Source organism: Asterias amurensis, chromosome 11 (assembly GCF_032118995.1).
Source record: "Asterias amurensis chromosome 11, ASM3211899v1".
NCBI classification, from domain to species: domain Eukaryota; kingdom Metazoa; phylum Echinodermata; class Asteroidea; order Forcipulatida; family Asteriidae; genus Asterias; species Asterias amurensis.
The window spans coordinates 15,370,968-15,391,189 of NC_092658.1; the positions used below are offsets into that span (position 1 = coordinate 15,370,968).

Sequence of the window (20,222 nt, forward strand, 5' to 3'; positions counted from 1 at the left end):
TGTTCGACGTGATCCCGATGGTCAGGAACCAATCGCAGGTGCACGATTTCTCAGTTGTTGTGACCTGAGCATATTTTGTCTGCGCGTTGCCGAGGGTTTGTTGCAGCCGCAAGAAAATGGTAGGTCGACCTGAGGCCGGGAAGCAGCGTACATGTATGTACATGTATGTAGATTTACCAATAGAGATTTTCCAACACTTTTATCGTGGGAAAATCAATGATTTCAGGAAAATCAAGGCTCACTACGACTACGACAAAAGGACGGGTCCATTCTAATAACATCAGCCGTAGCTGTACAATTTGCATCCAATCAGCACTAACAACAAACCTTGTTACAAGTTTTACCTAGTACTCGCTGAACGAACAGTGTCCAACATGTCCAAGCACTTAACTCAAGTTGTTTGACTCACTGAGGTAATTCGCTCCAAATAAAGGCACCAGACACTATTGGTAACTGTCAAAGACCAGTATTCTTGTTTGGTGTATCCCAGCATATGCTTAAAATAAATATCTGTGAAAGTTTGGACTCAATTGGTCATTAAAGTTGCAAGAGAACAGTGAACAAAAAACACATGTTGCACAAATTTGTGTGCTTTTAGATGCCTAAAAAAGGCTTGGGCCTGAAGTAAGTCTTTTAATATTTGAATGAGAAATTACCTCTTTCTCAAAAACTATACGTTACTTCAGAGGGAGACGTTTCTCACAATGTTTTATACTATCAACAACTCTTTATTGCTTGTTACCAAGTAAGTTTTTATGCTAACAAATACTTTGAGTAATAACTAAAAGTGTCCAGTGCCTTTAAGATTCTCTTTAGTTTAAAGCAAAGAACAATTCATGACAGTGCTACACAGTACTTTCCAAGTCCTTTCCAAGTCCTGTTGGATGTGAACCCAGGACCTTCCTCAAAACGAATGTTTAGATAAGGGAATCAAAGTGTACTTGGTACTTGTTAGTTGTCCTCTTAAAACTTCCGCTGGGGAACTTCACAATGAGGTCAGGAGAGTGCCGTCTAAGTGTGGTGAAGCGGTTTTAAACTAGTTGTTTAAACACAATCAGGCCTGACCAAAGAAAGATGAAAAGAAATTAGCAAAAGTTTTAACACATATTTGAAGGCTTCTTGAAATAAATGTGTTTCACAATTTTTCTTCAAAATGTTTTTGCAGTACTGGTCTGTGTATTTATTTTATTTGGTGATTGACTAAGGAGATATTATTGCTTTGGCTGTTGCTATGCATACACTTATTTTGGCTGTATTACTGCATTTCTTGTAAATGGTTTCCTTTGGTAAAGAATAAATCTCTTTCCCAAAATAAAATAAATAAATAAAAGAAATACACAATTAAATCAGCGCCAAAATTCCCCCGTCTGCCCCCTATGAAAATTCCTTGTGTACAAGTATGCATGTACAGGGGTGCATGTAATTCAATCTCAAACTTAGCAATTCAACAGTTTTCTTTAATCGCTGTTCGTATAAATGTAAATATTTCATCTGAGATATCAGAAAAATAGAAATCCAGGTCTTTGAAATGAAATGCCATCAAAGTCCCATAGGACTATGTTACTACACAGCTAGTGTGTATTAAAGCATTACAAGGGATTGAAGATTGAGTACAAATCCCTTGTCAAAACAGCTATTAGTGCAGACTTTCCTTGTCCAGATGAATTAACAAGGGTTTGTTCTGGGAAAATGAGAGAGAGAGAGAGAGAGAGAGAGAGAGAGAGAGAGGGGGAGAGAGAGAGAGAGAGAGAGAGAGAGAGGGAGAGAGAGAGAGAGAGGGAGAGAGAGAGAGAGAGAGAGAGAGAGAGAGAGAGAGAGAGAGAGAGAGAGAGAGATGTTGCCATAGAAGAATAAGACTTAGGGCTGAGATTGTTCAGACTTTTGGCTGAATTCAGACTTTTTATGTCGGCCTCGTGAAGAAAACCAGACAATATTTTTCCCACAAATAAAGAAATCCTGCTCATTGTTCTACTTCTCTTGTGCTTTGGATACTGTTTCCAAAAGCTCCTTGGAATCTATAACCCCAGGGGTTACCAAACGTCAGAAATGGCATCATTTCAACATACTGTAGCGTTGACCGGGGGTTGCAAGCACACAGTTGAAAATGACACAAGGATGTACAATTACTGACTTTTCTGTTCTTTTCTTTGGAGGTTTATTTACACACAACAAGTCATTAAATTACACGAAGCAGAAACTTAAACCAGAGGGCGCCCTCTCTGGCGAGCAGATTTACCAATCGGCCCGCAATCGGCACCGCAGTAATGACTCTCACCCCTGTGAAGTGCAGAACCAATAGATAGTTAAAGGCACTGGACACTATTGCAATTACTCAAAATAATTGTTAGCATAAAAACTAAATTGGTAGTGAGAAATGGAGAGCTGTTGGTTAATAAAACATTAGAAAACGGCTCCCTCTAAAAAAACCATAGTTTTTGAGAAAGAGGTAATTTCTCACTCAAATAATAAAAGACTTCAGGCCTGAATCCTTTTCTCAAAATCATCATCTTAAAGCACACAACTTCGTGTGACAAGGGTGTTTTTTCTTCCATTATTATCTCGAAACTTCAGCGACCAATTGAGACCAAATTTTCACAGGTTTGTTATTTTGTGCATCTATTGAGATACACCAAGTGAGAATACTGGTCTTTGACAATTAACAAAGGTGTCCAGTGTCTTTAAACAAATCAAAGGTGTGGCAGTTGGAGAAATACAGAAAACAACCACAGTTGAACACAAAGTACAAAGACCTCACATTCACTTTTACTGACAGAGATTCCACTGGAGACTGCTGCGCTGCATTGGCGTTAATTGGCAGGGCTTAATGGAAATATATTTTCTTGCAGCTGATATCATGTAGATTACCAAAAACATGTACTTAAAGGCAGTGGCCACTATTGGTAATTACTCAAAATAATTATTAGCATAAAACCTTACTTGGTTATGAGTAATGGGGAGAGGTTGATGGTATGAAACATTGTGAGAAATGGCTCCCTCTGAAGTGACATAGTTTTCGAGAAAGAAGTAATTTTCCACGAATTTGATTTCAAGACCTCAAGTTTAGAATTTGAGGTCTCGAAATCAAGCATATGAAAGCACACAACTTCGTGTGACAAGGGTATTTTTTTCTTTCATTATTATCTTGCAACTTTGACGACCGATTGAGCTCAAATTTTCACAGGTTTGTTATTTTATGCATATATTCAGGTACACGAAGTGAGAAGACTAGTCTTTGACAATTACCAATAGTGTCCACTGTCTTTAAGGTACAATTATAATCCATTCCAGGTTGTAGTCTTTCTTAGAAGTGTTTTTTATTTTTTTATTTCAATATAATGTTTTAAACTATTGTTTTCTCTAAATTTATATAAGTTTTACTTTTTTCTTGTGCTTGTAATTTTAATGCCCAAGTCTACCTGAAGTGCTTTATTTCTCCACTGAATTGAAAGCAAGCACCAATGCTTATCCCTCGTTTGTTTTCTACAACCAGGCCTTTGGGAAGTTGCTAAATACATGGTCAAATTAGATATTAAAGGGCATTATATATGTTGTCTGCCTGCCTATGACAAACCACAAAGCAATAGCCTTCAAACTGCTGAATAGTCATTGAAGCACTGTCGAGCACTTTAAGAAGCTGAGAAGAGGTGACTGTGTTGCCACAGGCACCGTTGTGAATTCTGCCACAAAACCTTTCAGTGGAGTCCTCAATGAGGGCAAAACATGGCTGGTTATTACTTGCTTTCTGATTTTTCACTCTTCTTCAACGGATGCATGTTCCATTATTTCCAACACGCCTCAAAGCCACCGTGGTAGTAAGGCCATTTAAAAAGAAAAACATGATAAGGGTCTCCGCCCGCTTCCTTTTAAATTATGTTATTAACTTTCATTTTCAAGAAAAGAAATACATTTGAATGATCATGATGAAAACAAAATAAATTTTGAAATTAGCCTAGACGGTTGACTTAAAAGAAACGTGTTGGCCAACCATTATTGTAAAAAAAATGTTTTTTAAATTGCCAACCTACTACTTTTTTTTGGGGAAAACATATTTTATTTTATTTGTCCTAAAGTGCCATTTTGAGCATCAGTATAATAGGATGGGGGGTCAGGTGAACATTTCTCACTATTCATCAAGTGAAATGGATACGGCTTTTGTCTTGGAGCCCCAAATCCAATTTCGATAACCATTTTCCCCATTCTCCGTGTTATTGTTGATGAATGAATTTGATCTAGTAACAGAGGATTGCATTTGAAATACGTGATTGCCTGACTGTGAAACAATGCCTTGCTTGAAGCTTGCTGGACTCAGCTTCTTCTTTGTAGAGGAACTTGGCTGGATAAGCAGCGTTCTCAATCAACTAAAAATTCACCAACACAAGAAAAAATTGTGTTGATGGTGTTTTATCCGGCTAAACCACTTTATCAATTCCTCAATTGACGACTTGGCTCGGTTCTGTTCAGCAGAGTGTTGGTTGGAGTCCCTGTCATGACACTTGTTTCCTTCAGCAAGACACTTAAAGCAGTAGACACTATTGGTAATTACTCAAATAATTATTAGCATAAAACCTTACTTTGGTAGTGAGTAATGGGGAGAGGTTGATGGTATAAAACATTGTGAGAAACGGCTCCCTCTGAAGTAACATAGTTCTTGAAAAAGAAGTCATTTTCAACAAATTTGATTTCACAAGACCACATAATTAGATTTTGAGGTCTCACAATCAAGCATCTGAAAGCAAACAACTTCGTGTGACGAGGGTGTTTTTTTCTTTCATAGTTATCTCGCAACTTTGACGACCGATTGAGCTCAAATTTTCACAGGTTTGTTCTTATATGCACATGTTGAGATACACTAAGTGAGAAGGCTGGTCTTTGACAATTACTAATAGTGTCTACAGTGTCTTTAACCATGATGCTTCGTTAGGATGGGACGTAAAGCCGTTGGTCCTGTGTGTTGTGAAATGTACTTAAAAGAACCCAGTGCACTTACAAGTAAACCATTTCATGGTGCTAATAAAGGAATTGGTCTTATACTTTAAGCTACACAATACTTTGCAGGAAAATACTGAATGTAGAAGCGCCTTAGGCGTCACTGTAGTGACGGATATGAGCGCTTCATGTATATATAGAAGCCATCATTATTATTATTACTAATGAAATCTTGGTTTTCACCTCTTTTTTCTAGAAATCTACCTTTTGGGACTTAGTTTTGCAATTGGACACAAAACACATCCTTAAGGCACTTTGGGAATGGTCTCGGATTTGTTGAAACTTAGTTTTAGTTCAGATTTGCCTGTAAATCCTTATCTTTCAAGTGGTTGCCCTTAGGGATTCCCAGATCGTACTCCTTCTTATTGATTATCCGTGACATCAGGTGCCTTCTTTTGAACGAAAAAAAAAGGGTTAGAAAAGGGTCAGCAATGTCCCCTTCCTACTTTCAGATGACAATCAAATCTTGGATGTCATTAAACTTCCTTCTCCTGTCCTCAATGCCCAAGTTAGTCCCCAGTCATGTCCGTAGACAATATCCATTTATCTAACCTCCCCATCTTTCCGTTTTCAAAGAAGAAGAGTGTTAGACAAGCATTGTCGCACTAGTTTCCACCCGTGTGATTTGCATATAACCGAAGTAAAGAAATGTCTTTAACCCTCTCTCTCCCTGCAGAGCTACGGTGCGGAGGCGGACAGGACTCTCGGTATACCCGGGGAAGACCTACAGGGAGTTTATTCAGCGCGCTCTTTTGTCGGATGGTACAATGGACTTCCGCAAGACAGTGATGTAAGGTTCTTAAGGTGGTGCTTTGTAGTGAAACATTGAGGTCCTCGTTCTTTGAATTCCAATCTATGATTCATGTCACAATTCAATGCAATGGCATGGACAAAAATACTATTATATAAAAAGTGAATGGTTATGAACAGTGCAAATATTTTCATGAGTTTAAATATGGAATATTTTTGAATGAGCTCAGGAGCTGAGCTGAATGGAACATTCCATCTTTCAACGAATGAAAGTATTCTCACTATTGCACGAATGAAAAACATTCATTGTTTGTTTTACATGATATACATTAGATCTTTGTCATTTTTATTTGAGGATGCGACTTTCAAAACAATCAAAGCGTACAATATTTTATTGTGACATTACGCCCATTTCTTTTGGTTCTGCTTCTTTGGATTCCACTGTGACTAAGTGCGCTTTGTACTGCTATTTTTGAAAATGGGAACACTGTAATGTAGTATGTGTACTTGCAGTAACTAAGTACTTCTCTGTTATCAAAAATACGCCCACGCAATAATGTGGTGCGCCCTGTGCATGAAACAAATTGGATGGAACGAAAAATGCCTTGTGAATGGAACGAACCTGCGACCTCCAGATTAAATTTGCCCACTTTTAACCAGCTGAGCTATCAAGCCCTATAATGTTGGCAGTCGTCCTGGTTTGTCAATGTCTTTGTTAGGGGGGGGTGTGGGCGTCAGCCAGAAGGCACTCAACCTGTAACTGTTGTGTTAGCAAGGATAACACCCACGTTTTCTAATACAACCCTGAGGTGATCCAACCCTTTATTCCAAATATCTAGTAAATAAAACTACAAACTTTTATGTGACATTTTAAACATCCTTTAAAGGCACTGGACCCTATTGGTTAGCACTGTGTAAATTTGTGCAGCAAGGGTTTTATTTCCTTCAATTTTCTCCTTTGCAACTTCAGAGACCAATTGAGCTCAAATTTTGACTGTTATTTGTTGCATACACTGTACATGTATGCTGGGATATACCAAGTAAGAATACCGGTCATTGACAATTACAAAAGGTGTCAATGCAGTACTTTTAAAGAGTCAAGTCTTTCTTGCCAGAACAACATCTCCCACCATAAGAACTCTTCGCAGTAGATTCAATACACAATACACTGATCTTTACAATTTAAAAGCCATGCAATTCCCCCTCCCCAAATGAACCAACCCAAAAGCCTAAAAAACAAATTTAACCAAATCATTTCTCTGCCTTACTGGTTCCAATCACATGTGTACATCATGTGCAGAAATGTGTGAACTTTTAACTGTCCAATCCAATTTGCACTGCGTTAGAATCTATACATCTTGCTTGTGTACACAGCACCACATAAGGCAAGTGGAATGTGTGCTTTTGCCAAATGAACCAATTACACCCAATTTTCTCCGGATTTTTCTGTGTGAGACTTACTTTCAATATTTCAACCGATACGGCGTAAATCAGTGGACAAATTTCCACTAGCACTGCAGCGTTTGACACTCGCCGCCAATTGTCAAAGCTTCTTGTAATGTGCATGCTGAATCTACACATTAATCAATGGGCATTCTGCACAAAGTACAAGTGGAGATAATTTATCACACTTTGGGATCAGTAGTCAATGCCTGTGAATATAGGAACATATTGGTATCAAACTCAAATCAGTCCGAACCCTTGTCGTATTTCATCCTTTAGTTAATTTTAAAAGTACAGTTAGAAAAAAAAACCCATATTACATATTTGGGGTAAGGCGCCATATGACATGCAGTGAGAAAACTGTAATAATTCCTCCAAGTGAAACCATAAGATTGAATATGGTGCAATTTGTGTTTTGGAAAGTGCAAAATTGGCTGCCCTGAACGCACATTTTTAGCAGTGTTCTAGTTGTGGTCTAAAGCATTCGCCTAAACCAGGCACTTGTGTTTGAATAAATCATTGAAAGAATGCCCATTCCTCACCCAATTTCTTAGGGCTCCTTATGCGCACAGAGTAGCTAAGCACAACAAAACTATCCTCGCGTGGATAAGATTATCGGCTAAAATACCATCTAACATGTACCATTTTCTGCTTAAGCAGGTCGGCGCGGTTTGCTTGTGCGTAAAGCGCTCGCCTCTCACCAAGGTAACCCCGGTTCGATTCCCGGCCAGGGCCATATATGTGAGTTGAGATATGCGTTGGTTATCTGTTGTCCCACAAGGGTTTTCCAGACTATCCGGTTTTCCACCCTCATGAAAAAAATCAAATACTTTCGATCTTGGCTGTGCTCCGTGGTCATATTAGGTTGATGTGGCTGGCAGCTGAAGGCGCCCTTGCATGCCTGCTTCTCAAACACTTTGTAGTCGCGTCCTTCGCAATTCAGCTCTAGCTGCGAGTAAGGATGATTAGCCCCCCAAATTATTATTAAGCAGGTCTTTGAAATTAAACCCTGCAGGCATACATTAGGCCAAGTAAATTTCTATAATTGGACATTCGGGAGCGGAATAAATACAGAATTTGTAGACATAGTTTACATTGGTGTATGCAGAGTGCTTATATGCACATGTAAATGAACGCACTGACTGCAATGGGACCAAATTGCTTTAAAATCAACAACTTAACTTTCAATGTTTTTTAGCATAACTTTCCCTGACACTTTGTTTTAACTTAACCTTTTCAAATGTTCAACACTGCATGTTTTAAGTCATTTTAGAATACAACAAAAACACCCAAATGAGTTTGAAACCTAAAGAAATACAACGCCAATAGAACAGCACTGTTTGTTCCCTTTTCTTTGATTGCAATGTTGCTAGAGGATAAGTTCGTTATCCGTCACTCTCTTGAGGAATACGGACAAATATAGTTCTCCCGCATCCCATGTGCCTCTTGCCCTTCGGCCTTGTTGCATATATGGGACGCAGAAGCACTTTATATTTTATCTGTATTCAACCCGTCCCCTGACGATGTAAAGCATGCATGATGTTTCACAGAGCTCATTACGCAGAAGAAGAAATTGTTTTAAAAAGTTATTTGCTTAGCGCATACACTGTATACACAGTGGGCTAGTGTAAGCAGTTACCAACATTTGGTTACCAAAAATTTGCAACCGTGATAATTAGTTAGCACTGAGAATATTTGCCAATACAGAATATCACATCCTTTTCTTTTTTTCAAGATAAAAAGTTATTTGCTTAGTGCGTACACTGTATATACACAGTGGGCTAGTGTAAGCAGTTACCAAACATTTTGGTTTTCAAATATTCACTGAGAATAATTGCCAAGCAGTATAACACATCCTTTTTTTTAATTTTTATTTTATTTTTATTTTTATCTATACCGTTGAGTATCTTTTTGCTCAGCAGAAAGATTTCATTCATAATAAAATATTCTGCTAAATGATACATGACACTGATTTATCATTGCGTGTGGGTCCTGAGCCCTGTGAAATTGGATCCAGGTTGTTTCAAACCTTTTACCCAATCACATCCCTGGTTTGTTTGATTCCACAGCTTAATCCAGATCTGAGTGGAGAAACGGCAGTTGTGATTGGTCAGGGGAATGTTGCTCTCGATTTGGCTAGAATCCTCATCACACCAACAAGTATACTCAAGGTAATTTTGCTAAAAACAAGGTTTGTCTTAAGAGTAACTATAAATATAAATATGAATAGTAAACTTGCTGGTACAACTATGAGTAAAATCTCTTTTGAAGGAGTGGTGGCTCTGAAAAGAGCAAGTTTGGTCTCAACGCTCGTCTTCAGGAGAGTTTTATCTTGAATGCAGTATACATTGTTAGTTAATTAGTTAATTAGAGGGTTATACATTGTACATAACATGCACTAGGTCAATATATTAGTGCTTTACACACCTGAAGGGCAACCCAAAGCGGTTACTACTTATTTCTACAGGCATGCTGCTAGGTATGTTTGACAATATAACACATGCATGTAATTTGACATAATGTAGCACCCTGTAACAGTTTAAAAGGTGCTGTGGCACAAACTTAATGCAGCCAACCATGCCAGAAACACCAGGGCAAACTCCCTCTCTTAATAACAATGTTTCAATGCGCTTTACATTAGTGCCCTGGTCATTGGGCCAATAACATTTCCGTAATATTTCCCAGCTCCTTGAGAGTATACAGCCCTGGGCTGCCTTGGCGCTCCTAAGGCTCTTCAAGCACAATATCAACCTCAACCCTGGCAGGTACCAATTTATACTCCTGTGTAAAGAGAAGCAATTATAGTAAACTATCTTGCTCAAGGACACAAGTGTCACGACAGGGACTCGAACACACACTTGGAAGGCTTAACCACCAGAACTTGCATTCGATGCTCTAGACCACTCAGCCATGACACCCTTTTAAGTGCATGACACAACACACAGAACCAACAGCTTTACTTCCCATCCATGGACAGAGCAATCACTTTTTTTTTGTCTTGCTGAAGGTGTCAAGACCGGGACGCACAAACCCCAAACCTTGGGTGATCAGAAACACCTGAGGATGAGTCAGGTGCGCTTGACCGCTCGGCCATGACACTCCTAATAAAACTTCTACTTTTGGTCTTTTCTATGGACATTTTTAATGTCTGTTGTTTCTAAAAAATATGGATCTTCACAAGCGTTTTCTAAACTCGAACTCCCTTCCTTGTTAAACTTCCAGCAAACAGATATAACTCAGCATGCTCTGGATGCGCTGAACAAGTCACAACTAAAGAGGGTCCACCTGATTGGAAGGAGGGGTCCATTACAGGTGGCCTTCAGCATTAAGGAGCTGAGAGAAATGACTAAGCTGCCTGGATGCCGTGCTGAGCTCAACCCAAGTGACTTTGAGGGACTTCAGGAAAAAATACCAGGTGAGAGTTTTATCGGAGATGTTGAAATGAAATGGAAATAGTGGGAAATGAAATGGAAATAGAAGTAAATTATGACATTAAAAATGTTCTTACTATTAAAGCACAAATGCTTGTTGTTTTACACAGACAAAATTCAGTTGCACTGACCCAAAATATTCTGAGAGATGTATGTGAGGATTGGTTTATTACCAGACAAAGTTCAAACTAGTTGAACAACTACATCGCTGTGGCATGACAGATGTTGCCAAAATGTTAAACCAGATTCTGAAGCTCAAACGTGCTTCTGGTCTGGGTCATCGAAATGCATCCACAATAAATCATACTCAAACAATAAGATGAAAACCTCTGTGGGGTTGGGAAGAAATGACAATTGAATCAATAGCATTTCTCTGAGGATGCGTGTTCTTTCAAGCTAAGCCCTCAAAGAGCACACGCAAACCTTAGGTCAATGCAAACCACCAAAGTACTGAGCAAATACTTTGACAAAAACAAGGAAACATGTCTGTAATTGATACCTCAGGAGTACCTGTCTTGAAATTGTGAAGTCTGCCAAGTCTCAAACAAAAGAACCAAATAGAAATCTATAAAAAAATGAAATAAAAATGACACCACATTGTCTTGGAATGCAAGATAAGTCCAGCCAAGGAAGACTGTTAATAGTTTTTGTGAAACAGTGTCCGAGGTTTATTCTTACAAGTAACAATTACATATGTAGGTCAGATAGGAAGCCCAGGATGTCTCTCTCTGCGATGGAAAGAGAAAGAGAGACAAAAGAGGAGCTCATGAGCTGCTTTTTCTTGAGGCCCTTTATCACAAACACCTGATCTTACCCGTCCCTCAAGAAAAACACCAGCATATTTGCTTTCAACAAGACAAAAATGATTTTCAAACGCTGAGAAGCTGTTCTAGGTTTTAATGAGAATTGCCATTTCTGGTCTGTATTGTTAATATTAATAATTGTAATAGTAATAATAATAATAAATAAGACTTGTAATGCACACGTATCCACCCTGCTGGGTGTTCAAGGCGCAGTAAAACCCCCAAAACAAACAAAACAAAGAAAAAACAGACACACACAAAATTAGTCCTTGAAAACCTGTGACATTAGATAAATTTTGAGAAGAAGACAATAATTTAGATTAAGTGGTAGTGAGTTTCAGATGCAAGGAGCAGCTGAAGAAAAAGACCTGTCTCCCCATGGGCGGCGAGACTTGGGTTCAATGAGAAGAAGCATTCCAAGACTATGACCAAGAGCCTAGAATTACACAGAGACCACAGAGGCCAGGGCCTTTGTTGCTCAGGGCCCAATTTCATAGAGCTGCTAAGCACAAAAATTTGCTTAGCATGAAATTTTCTCACTGACAAAATGAAAAATGGCCTTGCCCTCTCTCATAAAAATCAGGTTTTAGGCCTGCATTTGTGGTATCCATTCCATACTTTTTTGGGGCTTCTGTAGTAATTGTTTTCCTTTGAAAACATCATCGCTGATAAAACCCTGACTTGGCAAAAGAAAGGCAACGAAGGCTTTAATTAAGGCTTTCAAAGGCTTTAATTAAGGCTTTTAATTAGAACCGGGATTGGTTGTCTTTCTTGGGAGCAAATGTGAGATTTGTTGGGAGTATAAAGTTTGTAGTAGCACCAAGTGTACATCTCTTTTTAGTACTATGGGTTCTGAAAAGAACTGGTGGTTGACAACTCAACATTTCACAACAGAAATTTGTGTGAAATTTGTTCCTGAGAGAAAAATACACCCTTTGTACATCCTGTTATTTGAGCATCCTTTATTTATTATATCTAGAAAAGAACCTGTATGCCAAGGACCAACACAAAAAGGGTGTAATTTCAGTAAATAAGAAGACAACAAGTACCTTGTGGCAAAATTTCTTAAGAACACAATAGCCATTCATGGAGCAACAGAAAGAATTGTCCTCTTTAAAATGTCATTATTTACTCTCTCAACACTTGAGTGTGCGTGAGAGGAAGTTAGCTTGAAGCCCATCACCTTTTCACTGGTATTATGTGGACAGAGCGAGTCTATCAGATATGCCGTTTAATTCATACTCACTTTTCCCGAACTAGGTAAATGACCGCGCGGCCCGCACGATTCCTCAGAGAGAAAAGATTACATTGTAAAGCATGCGTTGGCGATAATTCACTGCAAGGATACCTAACTCAAGTGCCTACTGAATTAGATTCGGGGATTTGCTGTCATGTAAATCAATAATTCAATATAAAAGAACAAGATAAGTTTATTGGTAATTTAACATCATAAATCAGATTGTGCAGTGTCCGGAGATAGCGTAAGGAGTGTGGGTAAGACAATATTCCGGCTGCACAACACAAATTAATATGTTTTTTTTAAAAGCGTTTGGCTTAGACGCTCTGCTTTATAATTGCCAGGACTTTTTTTGCTGTGCCATTAGTGATTAGGAATTGTAATTTAAAACACCAGTTGAAGTGCTTTGCAGCTTCCCTTGAAGTACATGTATAGGATGGACTTTCAAATTGATAAATCAAAAGCATTTAAAAGTTGTGTTTTAATGCATCGGGGGGGTAATAAATTTCTTTTTAGCTTTAACCCTTAAATAGTTATAATACTTATATAGCGCATTTTACAATATTAGTGCCCTGGTCATTGGGCCAATAACCGTCATGTAATCTTTCTCAGCTCCCTGGGGATTATACAGCCTGAGCTGCTGGGCGCTAGTGGCTTCTTCATACACAGTAGCAACCTCTAGCCTCACAGGTACCCATTTATACCCCTGGGTGAAGAGAAGTAATTATAGTCAAGCATCTTGCTCAAGAACACAATTGTCATGACCGAGATCCGAACCCACACAAGAACTTGTATTCGATGCTCTTAAACTACTCAACCAAGACACTATTTTATCTGAGTCGTGCCGACCCAGGACCTCTATAATGGGATTTGAACATATGAACTAGCTTGCAAAATAATGTATCATGTTGATTACTGCTTTATATCTACAGCAAGTTAATCAATTGAACCGCACACTGCTTAGGCATAATTTCTGCTTATCATGGTCTAAATCTGTTTGTGGAAACTCAATTTAGAATTCAGTAAACCTCAGCTTTTGTATCTGAAATGGTTTGCGGCAAGTGTCTTTGTTGTACACACTAGACAGCATCTAAATTAAATTAGCTTTATACTTGAGACGTTTCCAGTTCACACAAACACAGACCTCCAAGTGTGATATCCTCATTCAGTCAGTTAAAAAAAGAAAAACTCCTTGTGCAAAGGCCATAATTATATTAGAGATGACTATTTTTCCACTGCAATTCTGCACCAATTTGGGGGGGGGGGGGGTGTCAAATCTCACTTAGGAGAAAGATTTGAGAGAACAAGAGTAAAAAAGACACCTAGGAATTTCAGTCGAACATCAGCAACTGGTGATGCTGGAATTTCTGTTCCAAACATTATTTTTTTTCCCGTTGAAAACTCTTTACACAAAGACCATAATTACGTTAGAGATTTGTTTTTGTCCTGCAATCATGCACAGTTTTGTTTTTATTTTATTTTGTTGATGGAAGGGTGTCAAATCTCTCTCTACCTCTCTTTCAAGGGCGAAAGACTGCGAGAGAGAAACAAGAACACCCGGGAATTTCAGATATAGTTCAGCAACTGATGATGGTTAAACTTCTGTTCCAAACATCAGTTTGTTTATTAACTCCATATGCAAAGGCCATAATTGCGTTAGAGATTTCGTTTTGTCCTGCAATCCTGCACAGGTTTGTTTTATTTTATTTTATTGAGGGGAGGGGTGTCAAATCTCTCTTTCTCTATTTCTAGGGCGGAAGACTCCGAGAGAAAAAGAAAGAAAGAAAAAAAAAAACACCCAGGAATTTCATTTACAGACCACCAATTGGTTGCGCTGGAGTTTCTGTCTCCAAACATCAGTGACACTTGATAGGGAGGGACACTGCGGGGTTAAAGTGGTTAATAATAAAACACGCAGTCGTACTCTCGTAGGTAATTGGGGGCATTAGGCAATTGTCAGGTTGTAATTGGGGTTGTTGGGTTGGGGAGGGTGGCAGGATATTTAGAGCTTACAGTGCTGTTGTGTGGAGACAGAACTTGTTCGTGAGAACATTTGAAAAGCTGAAACAGTTGGGTGTAGATGAAAGATTGGCATTTAGGAGAAGTGAGGGTTGTCTCTATACAGATATAACAATGTTCTTGACAACATGGTTGCCAAGTTGCTACTGCACAACAAAGGCCTGATACTTCTCGGAGGCAACAAAGGCAATTGCCTCGATATCGTCTTAATTTTCGTGGTGCCCTTTAAATGCTCCAGTAGAAATTTACGTTTTCCCTCATAGGATAACCTTTACCAAGGAGAGGGAAATGCTTTGGTGGCATTGCCCTTTAAAAACTAAAACATGCAGGCCTGACAACATGCAGTGTGTGTGAAAGGTTGCTTGATAATCTCTGGTAGGGGCACAGTCTTATTGCCTAAGGCTAATTATAAAAGAGATTGGCACAGTGATTGTCAATAGGGTGACTGATTCAAATCCACTCTTAAACCATTGGACACTTTCGGCAAACAGTATTGTCTAAAGGCCCACACTTCGTGTATCACAACTTATATATAAAATAACAAACCTGTGAAAATTTAGGCTCAATTGGTCATCGAAAATAACAAGAATACCCAACCTTGTTTCCGCACGTTTCGCCGTGTCATGACATGTGTTCAAAATAAATCCCTAATTCTCGTTAGCGAGAATTGATAAATGTTTTAATGTTTTCTCGAAAAGTAAAGCATTTAATGGAATAATATTTCAAGAGATGTCTTTCACCATTACCTTTCTGTAAACCCTGTAAGTTATTTGTAAATCTGTAAACTTTTTTCTGTTCCGAAAGTGTTAAATGGCTTTAAAAGTACATGTGTAGAGTCATTAGTTGTTCTTTTTCAGCAAAATGCTACACTAAAAGTCACATGTATGTGAAATGAAAGTTTAAATGGAATACAGTGTCATCATGTTGAGACAACAGAAACAAGAACTTGTTCTGCATTTAGTGACAGTGGTACAACCTCACCTCTGGCTGCAGCATTCACAAATGCACCACAAATTTGAATCTGCAAAAGGTTGAGCACTTCAGATGAAAAAGTTAGTTGACATGTTCAGTGGCATGCTCGCCTCGTGCAGATGTACATTGTTAATAAAAACAAGCCAAACTAAGCGAAATGCAGGAGAACATCACGACTAAAGCCCGGTTTATACTTCCGAAGCGAATTTGACGTGAATTGACGTCACAACCCTCCTTTCGCACCGATATTCGCAAGTGAGTTGAGCAGAGTTGAACTGCTGCAACTTATTCGTTGGGAGTTTGTGATGTCAACATTCGTATCGCATTCTTATTTGCAGGAAGTATGAACCGGGCTTAAGGCTTCTAGTCATTGAAACTCATTCCCCAAACTTAAAAACAACCTAACAATTTCATCAAACCAGGTTGATTGAATTGGCAAAACGAACAGAAAAGAATATCGACAGAAGTAGAATTTTACTAACAGAGTTCAACCACCCTTACACACCTTCTGAATTTCCGATTAAAATATGTAACAAGAATACCTTTGCGTTCCTAGAGCTTGGTAAGCCAGACCGAGAGCAATACGATACAGCCACGCTGGATTTTAATAGTCTGAGGAATTCAGATGTAGCTTTCACTTGTGACCGATAAAGTCATTGTACCCGACATCATTCAAATCTAACTTGCAAATGGCTTGTTAGCCTTTGGAGATTTCTTCATGGTTTGCCGGTACCCTGGCTGCACTGACTGTGCAGTGTAAGTCTCCTCTTAAAGGCATTGGACACTATTGGTAACTACTCACAATAACTTTTAGCATAAAAAAGATACAGTACTTGGTAACGAGCAATGGAGAGAGATCATATAAGACACTGCTCTAGAATTGCAAGGGTCGTGGGTTTGAATCCTCGGGGGAAAGTACTGTGTATACAGTGCTAAAACTCATCGATGAATATGGGTAAAAACCAAAGTTAATACAAAACATTGTTAGAAATGGCTCCCTCTGAAGTAATATAGTTTATGAGAAGAGGTAGTTTCTCACGCAAATAATAAGACTTCAGGCCTTTTGTTATGCATCTGAAAGCACACAAACTCGTGCAACAAGGGTGTTTAATTCTTTCATTATTCTCTTGCAACTTCGATGACAAATTGAGTCAAAATTTGGACAGATTTGTTATTTTATACAAACTGTATGTTGGGATAAACCAATTCTGGTCTTTAACAATTACCAAAAGTGTCCAGCGCCTTTAACACTTTATTTGCTATGTATCCAGAAGACAAGCTTAAGGCTTTATGCCCTTCTTCCAGACACACAAAGTAATTTTTTTTCCCTAACAGAAGGCCATAAGCAATCAATTGGCTCCTGACAAAATACATGTAAAACAAAGTACGGCACTGCTGTTACATTTCTGTTGTTAGAATTACCCCACAGACATGTTTCTCATTCACCATTCACATGTAGAATTTAACCTTCTTTTAATGACTACAGGACTTGTTAAAAACAGAACACTGATTAAACTTTCATTTTCCTGAAACGCATTCCTGCACATTAATTCCTTTTTACGCCCTTTTTCAAGTGAAGTTGAGTAACTTCCTTCTTCTGGGGACACAATGAATTATTAACAGTAGTGAAATTGAGTTTTGTTGGGTGGGAGGAAATAATGCTTACAGCGCATTCAGGTCACATGACTGGGCGTTGGCTGTAAGAATGCAGCAGCGCGGTAATAGTTGTCATTTCTAGTTCAATGAAGCATGACCCCGTAGAAAGCTTAAAGGCAGTGGACACTATGGGCATGGGTAATTACTCAAAATAATTATAAGCATAAAACCTCACTTGGTGACAAGTAATGGGGAGCTGTTGATAATATGAAACATTGTGAGAACAGGCTCCCTCTGAGGTAGTGTAGTTTTCGAGAAAGAAGTCATTTTCCATGAATTTGATTTCAAGACCTCAGAATTAGATTTTCACGTCTCGAAATCAAGCATCTGAAAGCACACAACTTTTGTGTCAAGGATGTTTTTCTTCCACTATTCTCTCGCAGCTTCGAAGAGCTCAAATTTTCATAGGTTTGTTATTTTATGCATATGTTGTGATACACCAAGTGAGAAGACTGGTCTTTGACAATTACCAATAGTGTCCAGTGTCTTTAAGCAGAACAGAGCAGACTGAACAGCAAGCCCATCTCGTGTGACAAGGGTGTTTTTTCTTTCATTATTATCTCGCAACTTTGACGACCAATTTAGCTCAAATTTTCACAAGTTTGTTATTTTATGCATTCGTTGAGAATAACCAATACTGTCCAGTGTCTTTAAAGGCAGTGGACACTATTGGTAATTACTCAAAATACCTATTAGCTGAAAATCTTACGTGGTAAAGAGTTATATAGGTAGAGGTTCATAGTATAAAACATTGTGAGAAACGGCTCCCTCTGAAGTTACATAGTTTTTGAGAAAGAGGTAATTTTCCACGATTTTGATTTCGAGACCTCGGAAACCTCATTTTCCATACCCACCAAACTCCTGCTGTGTTGATTCAATAACTTCTTATTCAAACACACAGTTATTTAGGTCTTATTTCCCCATGGAAAACGCTTGGAGTAACCATAGTATTTCTCATCAACTGAAAAGCTCAGGAGTGTTTGTTGAAGGTATGCAACTCCATTCAATTTAAAAAACCAGAATATAATTTAATAATAAACGGAACAAATCAAATTTGTGCTTAAGCTTCACCCCTTCAGGGCATCCAAGTCTTGTTTACTGACACTTTGGATTGATTTTCACTTAACTCAGAATCATGTTCAGTAGCCACTTTTCTCTCTTCAAAAGGCCACTTGTAATTGGTCAACACACTTAATGACGGGCTCTTCATACCCCCCTTAATTCATTCCATCAAGGACCTGTCAGACAAACAACATCAACACAACCGTGTGTTAAATAACTCTGCGAAGAGTCAGCAGGAATATTTGTAGAGCGAAGAATAAAATAGAGCGAGGGATTTTTTTTTAACGTCAGCAAAAGTGACAGAGTGAGAACGAGTACAACGAGCTTGTTTAATAAATGGCCCCACTTGAAGTGGCGCTGTCAGAACAGATCAGGCTTCAATAAAGGAAATAGAAAAAACATTAAAAGGAAGAGAAACAAATTGGGGATACGCGTATCTAGTTTCTGCGCACCGCGGTCGCTGTGTGACGTTTTTTCATTCCCTAGTTTCTATTAGCTTGCTCTGGCAACACCAGCATTTTCGCCTGGCAGATGCCAGTTTAATTCCTTCCAGTGCAATGAAGTCACAAGGAGCAAATATTTGTACAGCGATAAGAAAATGTTCACAAGAAAAGAGCATTGTGGAGCATTTAGTTATTTATTCGGTCTGATTTTATTATATAAACAATCCAGACATAACAAGAAATGAGGATTTGTCGAGCAAGTTTCGCGGCTGATTTTCTTAAAGGAACTCAACAATAAACTTAGTAATTTGTAATGGTTTAGATTCCCAGTGAGTCCTCTTGTTAGCAAGAGATAATCTTCTTTATGTGGCTGTAAACTCTTTCATGCGCCGACGACCGGTCACTGGGGACCGGTTTAAATCTCTTCAGAAAAATAAATGTAAAACAAACAAAAAGACTGCACGGCCACACAATCTTCAGAATGGGAAAGAGGACTCTTGAGGGTGCTGTTGTGTGACCTATGTTTTGGGTCGCCATTTGCGAAAAGAAAAAAAAACATTTGACAGAAATTGAGCTCATCAGTCATCACAACACCAAGAAATCATTTCTGATCTCTCTTACGAAAAGTCAAAGAATTTTGGAAGAAATAGCTTATTTGTTCATGTCCTCTAGTTGTCAATAAAATGTGCTGTTCAACTTGTAATTTTCTTATTTTTGAGAGAGCACTGACTTTTGTTGTTTTTAGTCCATCCATAATATTCTTATTTTGAATGGAAAAACATTATTATAAAAGTTGCATTGCAAGTTTTAGTATTATTTAAGTTTTTTTTTTATAAACAAAATAGTCCCAGAGAGTGTTCATATTTTGTGTAATCAATCATGTTAATAAAATAACCACCCCCTGACAACACCAGAACTTAAGTTTGCATTTTTTACGTGTACATGTACTAGTCAGCTCCGCAATGACACCCCATAAGAACCCATTTATCTATATTATATGGCTCTAAGAAGCATGACTTGAACACGGGAGAGTTGCAGCATATTTTAATACTGTTTGCATACCCAAGTGTTGGACACTGGAAAGCTATTTTAAAAAAAAAGGTCCTTATGGGGATCTTACTATCATTTTTGCAACGGTGTTTGCTGATCATGTAATTCTCTCACACAATGTTGTTGACTCGAGTGGATGATTTGGACTTGAGACAGACTTGAGTCGCCATTTTCACTGACTTGCGACTTGACTTGACTTTGGAAAAAAAATGACTTGTGTCTTTCTTTGAGGGAAAGTGACTCCTACTTGACTTGACTTGAGCACAAATGACTTGTGAATTGTCTTGAGGGAAAATTACGTGAGACTTGACTTGACTTGCACAAAAATGACTTTTACTGAAGAATTTACAATTGACTTGAATTTATTTGA

The 20,222-nt window shown here is 38.4% G+C and overlaps 1 protein-coding gene across 2 annotated transcripts in view; it reads left to right on the top strand.

Annotated features, from left to right (window-relative positions):
- The window catches only part of LOC139944322 (NADPH:adrenodoxin oxidoreductase, mitochondrial-like), a 191,356-nt gene that overhangs the window by 17,583 nt on the left and 153,551 nt on the right, over nucleotides 1-20,222 (top strand). For both annotated transcript variants that reach the window (XM_071941315.1, XM_071941314.1), the window contains exons 5-7: nucleotides 5,663-5,776; nucleotides 9,249-9,350; nucleotides 10,402-10,594. In XM_071941315.1, coding sequence (XP_071797416.1) covers nucleotides 5,663-5,776; nucleotides 9,249-9,350; nucleotides 10,402-10,594 — 409 coding nt within the window. The remainder of the gene's footprint in view (nucleotides 1-5,662; nucleotides 5,777-9,248; nucleotides 9,351-10,401; nucleotides 10,595-20,222) is intronic.